Consider the following 9,030-nt stretch of genomic DNA (forward strand, 5'->3'; position numbering starts at 1 on the left):
GGTTTTCAAAAATTCTTTGCTTTTGTGTGGCTATTCCCTGTTCATTTATTCCAGTGAGATGAATTGGCCCTGATTGCTTTGCTGCCTGAACACGGTTTCTTCATAGTGCCTTCTGGTTTCCCTTGGCTGCTTTACTGACACTGATAATATAACATGAAAGAAGACTAGATGGGCTTTCACAAAGAAATCAGCTAAATAGCTATTAGAGGATTAAAAGCAATCCCATGGCCAGGATTACACATCTTTAAAATGCTGATAATATCAGGAGCAAATGGATTTGTAATTTAATGGTAGAAGACAGAAGACGACAGATGTGCACTTTTTCACATTTGATAGAAAGATTAAAGTCTGCATTTGGTGTGCAGGAGTTTGATAAAGCTGTAGCACGGTTGCTTAGGGATATTAGTGCTGACTTTCTTGTAAATGGTGATTGTGCCACATGGAGAGAATTCTTCCAATCACCATTTTTATTAAAACTTTAATTCTCAGGGTGACAAGTTGGATCATTGTCTGCCTTCAAAGTCTGATAATGATAAACTTTAGAAGCTTTGAAGAAAAACTTTGCACAGAAACAGATTAAGAAAGCTTTTGAAATGTAGCATTCACTTGAAACTTTTGCTGACACAAATAAGAAGCACTGACCCACCCTTGGGAGATCTTTAGCTGACTTCTACTTCCTTGTGCTGAAAGCGTGTGAGAGGTTTGTATGCCTGCAGGAACTGTGAGAGATAAAGCATCCAGCTTTCCTGGGAGCTCAATCCATCACATATTTTTTGCACAGAAATAATTTGGTTTTCATCCAGAAATTCACTTTCCTTTAAAATTAAATGGACTCTAGCTTTTGCACCTTCCGAACTGAGGTTGGATCAAGAGGTACTTTAAGGACATCTCCAGAGCTGTTAAAAGGAGTGAAACGTACACTCCAAAATACACATATGTGCATGTTTTTATTAATATGTAGGCTTTTTCATCCATCTCCTTGACTCGAGGTCCAGAGGTATTTCCAGAATGTTATTTCAGAAATACAGACATGGTTCTGAACAGAACATTAAGGACACACAAGAAATAAACCAGCCCCATCTAGATGTGCAGCTGATCAGCCTGCAACTCACATGGGAAGGGTCACCCTACAGCAGTGCAGATCAAGTGCAGGCCCAGAACCACAGAGGGGAGATGCTCTCTTGTGATGAGCCTCTCCTAGAGGCACATCCCAAGTGAGATGAAGCTGGCAAGGGGCAGATCCATGGCTCAGTCTGTCCAGCTGATCACTGTACCCGCTCTCCAGCATTTGAAACCACAGGATTACAACTCTTGGACGTGCTGCTGCAGGACTCAAACCTCCATGAGAAGCATCCGACACAAAAATGTATTAGGGGAGTTATCTGATGCCTCCCATCCAGACAGAAACAGGCATTCTGCTCATTTTGATTTCTAGTGGTTTGGATACTTACTCTCATTAAATGTGTGTTAAGTGCTTTCTGTCTTCAAAGAGCTTTACAAAGCATCTCACAGAATTTGTCTCAGGCACACTGAATACATGTTTTTCATAGATAAGAGAGATTTGATCTCTGCTTTAAGGGAGAAATGCAACCCAGGCTTACTCACAGAGTTACCACCAGTGCCACTCCATTTCCAAAAACATCTGGAAGCACTGAAGCACAAAGAGTTTGAGTCTATTGTCAGAACCCATACTGATGCATCCAAAAATCAGTGCCTAAGCTCTAGATCCTTAGCAAGAACTTTTCAGGTAACTGGGATTAAACATTTGGGGTTTGGAAAACAGAAACAAACTAAATTAAAATTGTCAGAAAAGAGACCTGGCTACCACTTAAAGAATAAAGGACAAAGCTCGTGACTGCCATTGACATCTTTGAATGAATGATCTGTCAGAAGCCACTTGGACAACATATTTAGGCTTTTTTTTTCATATCTGAGTTGAGTGCAATTTGCTTAAGTGTCTGCCTTTCAATATTATTGAGAAACATGTATGTGACTTAAGAAGAAATAATTGGGTTTAGAGCTGTAGCAATAGCTCAACCCAAGTACTTCCACTGCAAGTACTTGAAAGCAGGCATTCAGTAGCTAAAAGTGTACAGAGGTCCATAGCAGCGTGCTAGAAATCAGCACAGTAACTTTATATCTAATAAATCTTGCTAGATACCAACACTATAAACCTACTAACCATCCAGATGTAAAAATCTAGGTTAAAAATTTATTTCATAGGTAGCATTTTGTGTGCATTTCCTACACATTTCCCATTTATTATCCACTGGAAAAAAACTAAAACAAAACCCACAGCCTGGATGTATTGCATTTTTTATTTAAATGAAATTTATGGACACATCTGAGGTATTTAATCAGTATGCATTCTCATTTACACACAAGTATTTTTTCAGGTGTTCAGTCAGCGCACTGCGAAGGAAAGACAAAATGATACAAAACCATTTCGCCAAAGTGAGGCCAAAAAAGCAGAAGTTTGGAAGGTCTTTGTGCCAGACTTATGAGTGAGAAGTTTACCTTGTATTCAGAATGGGATTCAAGCTCATAGCTAAATGTTAATTAAATCTGGCCGTGGAGAGAGGAAGATTTTTGAGCAATTTGGGGTAACATTCTCATTTTAAGCAGATATTGTCCAAAGGAAAGCTATTTCATATACTTTGAGATATCCATTTGAGAAGGTGTATTCTTTGACAAAGCAATGCAATATTCTGATCAAAAGGAGAAACACCTACACCTTCACACAGATGTAAGTTACCCCTTTTGTACATACCACTACATAACCGCTACAGGAACCTATTTCTAAGTTCTCACTGATGAAAAATACTCAGGCTTACTTTGCGTACAAACTCAATTTTGAGTAAAGAAAGAAATAGGCCGGCAACATTTTTTTCAGTATCAGAAGTAAAGCTGTGCCTTTTTAGGTGCAGTTTTACAAATCTCTGCTTACCACTTTCTAGAACACTTTAGAGTGAAACTGCCACACTTACTTCTCCTGAAAATCATCCCTCCCATGATCACCAAACAGCCGGAATCCAATGCATGAGTTGCTACTTTCGCTTTAGAAGATGCCATTAAAAAAAAAAAATCAGTCACAAGTTTGTAAAAATACTGTCCTTTCAGAAACAGGAGCATTTCTGGGAGTGTTCTAACAATTTTAGGGAAGGATGTGTTATCTAAATCTTACCTTTCCCAGTCGAAATGTTTGTAACCCAGGATATTCCAAGTTAGCAAGCAGGAAAATAAAACTTAGAGGAAGTGGGAGAAAGGGAAGGAGGATTTCCTGAAATGGGTTTATCTGGTTTTGTTCTCTTCTTGAGTGAAAAGCAAATGAAAATAGAACAAAAGCTGAATGAGAAGTAGAATGCAAAGAGTTGCTTCGGTTTTAACAATCCGAAGTTTAGTAACACATTTGGAACAACAGAAGCAAGGTCTGTGTGCTTACAGATCATCTTTAAGTTCTGTGCAGACAACACAGTTGTCCTTTGAAAGAATGAAAATACCTTTATCTTTTCTCCTAGCTGTTTTCCTTTTTCCTGGTATTCATCTTAATCCGCAGAAAAATCCCAGGGGATTTAGTTCTGGCTTTCAGAAGGTCTTGAAGGCTTCTTTCTCCAGGGGGCCAATTCCTAGCTACCCACCTCCTCGAATTCACTGTAGGGGGATGAGGCTGAGGAGGCTTTCGATTCTCCATCACTGTTGCACTCCCGCAGAGGACCGGGGCTGGGATCATCCAGGAGCTCCTTGGTGGCGAGCGTTTCCTTACTGCTAGACCCCAGGGGATAGCAGTCCAGCAAGCTCTGCAAGTGCTTGATGTAGCTTATGGCTGCTCTCAGGGTCTCCACTTTGCTGAGGCGCTTGTCAGCAAATTCCTTGGGCAGGTGCTCTCTCAGGCGTGTGTAGCCTTCGTTCACGCAGCGCACCCGCTGTCTTTCTCTCTCATTCCTCTTCCGAATGAAGGCAGGCTCAAAGGAATAGTCATAGACGCCCACGTAGCCAGGGAATGGGACGTAGGAGATGCGACCTGCATGCCCACCATAGGCTCGCTCCCAGTACGACGGGTCTAGGTGGATGGGAACCCCAAAGGGTTCTCTTAGGGGAACCCCGTGGGGACGGATGTGGCTGTTAGCCAGGGGCATTGCTCCTGAAAATGCAATCCTGTTCAACAGTCCATCATCATCTTTATTGCTGGCCATGCTTTGTCTTTTCCCACCAGTGCGAAATCAGCTCCTGAATTTGGCTTCCAAATCGTGTATCAATCCAGGCAAGAAGGAAACATTTGTACAGGTACTCTGCCCCAGGGGTGGCAATTTTCTCCTGCAGAATGTAGAGACTCAGATCGCAAAGCACTGCTGATGACTCAGGAGGTCCACTGGTGCCTGGAAATCAGCTCTAAGCTGATTTTATAGATGCAGGATGCCAGCTAATTTATAGACAGGTTTTGAGGACCATCACTCCACACTTTTAAACCTTCCTTTTCCTCTGATCTTCATATTTCAAAAGATAATAAGAGGGTTCCTGTGCATTCCTTTTCTCCCTTCTTGAAATTATGACCATAGGAGTTAACGCCAAACGTAAATAATCTTCCAGGCTCTAAACACTTCTCATGTATTGTAATCCACAATATCATTTGATATAATTGTCTCCAAAAGCGGCGTAATTTGCAAAGTTTACAGGGATCTTCAAAGTTTTGGCAGAACTCCTCCCTTTCAGGAACCGAGGATCTTCTGTCATCTGAAAACTACCCAAAGGCTTTCCACAATGAAATCCAAAAGACAACTGCAAGCTTTGTTGTTTCGGCTGCTCTGGTCTAACTGAAACAGCTCTCAAGCAGTTTGCAAACTTATATGGCACATCTCTACCTTTCTGGAGAAGCAGAGAAATCTTCAAAGGAAAGAGTGCTCTCTTGTGGTTGCAAGTCATGTCAGATCAAGAATGCATACGTGCGAACAATAAGAGGAAAACTGTTCTCTTCACCCGAAGAGAGGCTTTTTCAAGAAGTATGAATTTCACAAATTGAACACAAACATCTTCAAGAAAACCTGCAACATTTTGCTCATTTCTACTAATTGCAGAGATGTTCTGGTCATCATTATAATCACCTTCCTCAGGAATGAAATACAGAGGTTATGCCCTGATTGCCCAAGTGTAGTTGTTATCAGATGCTTACATCAATGCTGGCTTTCTAGATGCATCCTCCAGAGTACTTTAACTGGGGAGCTGAAAATCCCTCTCAGCTGTCCCAGACCTGTGCCACACCTACCAGTTCGCCTGCAGCCTGCCAAGGAGAAGAGGTGGGCAGAAAGAAGACAAGGACTTTTGGCAGCACAAGGGCACCATGTGGTCATCCGTGTGCTTCCTCTAAGAAATCTGCTGTGCTAGGAGCATCTTTCCCCATTTTGTTGTTCAAAAGCCCCACAGTTATATATTTTTTTTTCCCCAGAAACACGTCTGCACAGTTAACAGAACTGCCTTCTTTTTGCTAACATCATTTCAGTGAGTTGAACGTTTGGCCCAGGAGAGCAGTGGGAAAGGACAAACATGAAAAGGTACAAGCATGTGGGCTCTATTAAAACTGTTCTTTTGCTCAAAGTGAAAGTTTCCACCCTGTTTGGTCTTTCATGCCAAACAGTCTCAGAAGCGTGAGTAACTGAAACAACATCCTTTGCTCTGAGAAACACATCTGTGTCTCTGCTGAGTCAGAAACCAGCAGCAGTGATGCCAGTGCACGCTTTCAAGTCAGTATCTGTGCTGGCTTACTCTGCTGCTTCAAAAAACAGTGATACAAGAGGAATCTAGATGGTAATCTTCAAAATATGATGAATGTACAGGGAGACCCTTCCAGACAGATGTAAATGAGAACAATCTTGGCCTCTGATTTATGCCAGCAGCTGGAAAACCACCAAAATGGCTGAAACTCCAGTATCCGTCCACTTTCACCTCCATCACCAGTGTTGCTGGTGATTCAAACTGAAGGTTTTCAGCATTGCCTAACAGTTAGCTAATGCCTTTCATGAGGAGTTGAGTCAAGTCACATCTAAATGCCTTTCTAAAACATCTGTTTCAGATCAAATAATCAAGAACCCTTTCTGTCTTTTTTAAAAGTGTGGAAACTGTAGAATAACATTGGCTTTTCAACATCACTTGCACTAGAAATTTTCTTGTCACAGAGTTCTCCAGTAGAAACTCCAGTAGAAATTTCCAGATCTGAATTCTGAAAATAGCACATTTGCTGTAGCACTAAGGTAGGCAAGGACTCGAAGCTTTCTTGAAGCAAGGAGGATGTTGGCCTCTGAGCAAATACCTGAAGTAGGAAAAGGACATTTGACCTTTGTCATTTTTCTATTGAAAAATGCTGTTCTTTGTCATAATGAGCACAAGCAAAGACCTTCCCCAGTCTCTACAACCTCTGTAGAAGCATATAAGGAAATGGCAACATACCTCCTGGGGCTCTCAGGTGCCAAAACTTTTCACAGCCCTCCATGACTTCTCCAGAAGTGCAGCTGAGTTCAAAAGGCATGGCTATGTTTCAGTTCTGTCATGCAAACATACTGCTCTTTGCTGCCTGAGTTCTTGACCATGTTTACTATAAATGCAAGTCACCTGCACTTCCCAAAGGGTCAGAACCACACCTGTGCTAAACTACTACTACAGAAAAAATAAAATAAAATTACAACCCACTGTTAGTTCCTTAAAGAAATACACGGGGGAAAAAAACCAATTCATGTAAATGTGAATTGTTAACCTGCGTAACTGAACTCATGTCAAAGTCTGCAGATTGTGTTTCTGAGCAAGAGAAGAAAACACACCACACACGCTTGCTGAATGTTGTATCTTATTGACAAATCTAATGTCATGCTCACAGGCAGGGCTTTGAACATGGGCTGGGAGCCAGCACAAGGCAATACACTCTCATGAGAGCACGAACAGGACAAGGGCGCTGCATCGTGCTTGTACCAACCCACGCAGTTGAGCATAGGGACAGCAGCAGGACTGGGGCACCATAGTGTAATGAGTAGATTAAGACTCCGTGGACAATATCCTTCTAAGAAAACCCACTGTTCTTAATTCTGCTGCTGCTTCTCAAATTACTTCCCATGTCCTAAACACAAGACTCTCCAAGCTGAAAGGAAGCAGAGAGCCTGGTTTGCCTTTGGTTGGTAGAAGTCAGATATTATTCAGTGCTTTGTGGCAGAATCATCCTGCTTCAGAGCTGTTGCAAGAGGATGTTCAGGCTCTGAGTTTCTGGAAGCTGTGCTGTTTCTATTTGCAACTTAGTTGTGGTTTTAATTGCATATATCCTAATACTGTCTACAAGAATGTAATCTTTGTACAAAAGAACCCTCAGCCTGTTCACACTCCCACAAGAATCATGAATAACACTACAGAAATCCTTGTGTTACACCGTGATTGCTTTGAATTAGTCTGAATTACTCAAAGCAAGAGATTCTCCTTGACACCGAATCCCTCTGTGGCTGAAATGAAAGTCATCATTGGAAATACTGTAGAAACTCAAACACCAGCTGAACACGTGCATCTATTTCCCAACAAATGAGGTCTCAAGTATTTTATCTGTGAACATATTACTGAGGAGGAAGAAAACACAGTAGGAGCTAAAAAAGAAGTCCTCACCCCATTACGCATTTCTTATGTTTTATTGTACTGTAATTACACTGAAAAAATGTAATTTATTGTATACTTTGTGGTTTGTCTGGGCTGTTGCAGTTTACTAGCAGACAATTTATTAAAAGATGTGAAATTAACAGTTTCTCATATTTGCTACATATCACAGAATTACAGTTATAACTATAACTTAATAGTTCTGTTCACTGTTAATAGTTGTGTACTTTCATGTGGGTCATCTCTCTAGCTCTCTAGCTGGCAGTGAGTGCTGCATGTGACCTACCAAGGCTGCATACTGGGATTGTCACCAGGATACAGGTGGATCTGCAAAGCACTGGCAAGCCAATAAAGGCTGGAAGGATATCTGGATATTTAATATCAATCAGCCGGCCTGAGCCACTGTTGTCTGTGTGATCCCTGTACAGCATAATTCTGCTCCCTCTGAGAAGCATCCAAGGGCATGTTAGTATCAGTAGGAGAGAACCAATGGCTATGACATGTGGCACAGTCCAGTGGGGATTTCCACTCCTGGAATTACTAATGCATGCTAACCATATCTTTTTCCCTGTGATTCCATGAGCATCTCTTATTTTTCAATACGTCTCCAGGGTATTAGTGCAGCTTGAAAAATAGCGACGTCATTTGCTCTCGTGCAGCAAGTACCATGCAAGTCAATAAACTAAGCTCTCAGGGGACATCATGCACCTGTCTTATGGAAACAACTCACATATGTTACAAATGCCATCTCTAAAAAAATCTTCTCTTTCAGAAGAGACATTTCTGAAATGTATTTTGCTGTAATACTCTAGGCATGCAGAATACATCTCTGTAGACATAGATTAATTTCTCATCCAGTGACACTTCATAGTTTTCCTGGTTTCCTTTGATACTGGTGCATTAAGTTGGTAGTTAAACTATCACTTCTTCAAGGGTGTAAAGAGCCTACAAAAAAAACCTGGAATGTTGGAGGACCCATGCTTACCAGCAAGAGAAAACACTCTTATCTGCCTATGACTACATCCAGTCTGACTCAAAGGCTCAAAGTATTACTTTCAGCTCAGATAGCGAGGATTTCAGCACCAGGATGGTCCTCCAGTAGGAGTGCATTATCAAAATTGGCATCAAACTTGGGTCTTGGTGTTTCAGGGCACAACTGAGACATACTGAGAGTAACGGTGAAGTTGTGAGGATGACAAGGGAAAATGTAAGATCTCTGGTCACAGTTTCCCTATGTTTTAGGGAGTTCAGTGTGATGAAAGAGTCTTTTGAGTTGGAGGGGTCATACTGGAGGGGCTCTGAGCACCTGATCTAGCTGTAGGTATCCCTGTTCATTGGAGAGGAGGGGGACCAGATGGCCCTTAAGACCATCAAACTCAAGTGATTCTGTGATTTTATGAAGTAGCGTATAAG

General features: G+C 41.6%; 1 protein-coding gene across 2 annotated transcripts; it reads right to left on the minus strand.

Annotated features, from left to right (window-relative positions):
• Positions 1 to 2,324: 2,324 nt before the first annotated feature.
• On the minus strand, positions 2,325 to 6,545 carry ASCL4 (achaete-scute family bHLH transcription factor 4). 2 transcript variants are annotated; one of them, XM_048953631.1, is made up of 2 exons: positions 6,439 to 6,545; positions 2,325 to 6,301 (listed from the first exon to the last, which is right to left on the minus strand). In XM_048953631.1, exon 2 carries the CDS (start codon positions 4,191 to 4,193, stop codon positions 3,627 to 3,629), a length of 567 nt encoding a protein of 188 aa, XP_048809588.1. In that variant the 5' UTR covers positions 4,194 to 6,301; positions 6,439 to 6,545; the 3' UTR covers positions 2,325 to 3,626. The 2 variants fall into 2 exon arrangements, with proteins under 2 accessions (XP_048809588.1, XP_048809599.1); XM_048953642.1 differs by having other exon boundaries at positions 2,325 to 6,326; positions 6,439 to 6,506.
• Positions 6,546 to 9,030: the final 2,485 nt, after the last annotated feature.

Source organism: Lagopus muta, chromosome 1 (assembly GCF_023343835.1).
Source record: "Lagopus muta isolate bLagMut1 chromosome 1, bLagMut1 primary, whole genome shotgun sequence".
In the NCBI taxonomy this organism is placed as follows: domain Eukaryota; kingdom Metazoa; phylum Chordata; class Aves; order Galliformes; family Phasianidae; genus Lagopus; species Lagopus muta.

What these genes read in the sequence shown, in the direction of transcription:
- ASCL4 (XM_048953631.1), bottom strand. Translation starts at nt 4,193, where the DNA reads ATGGCCAGCAATAAAGATGATGATGGACTGTTGAACAGGATTGCATTT.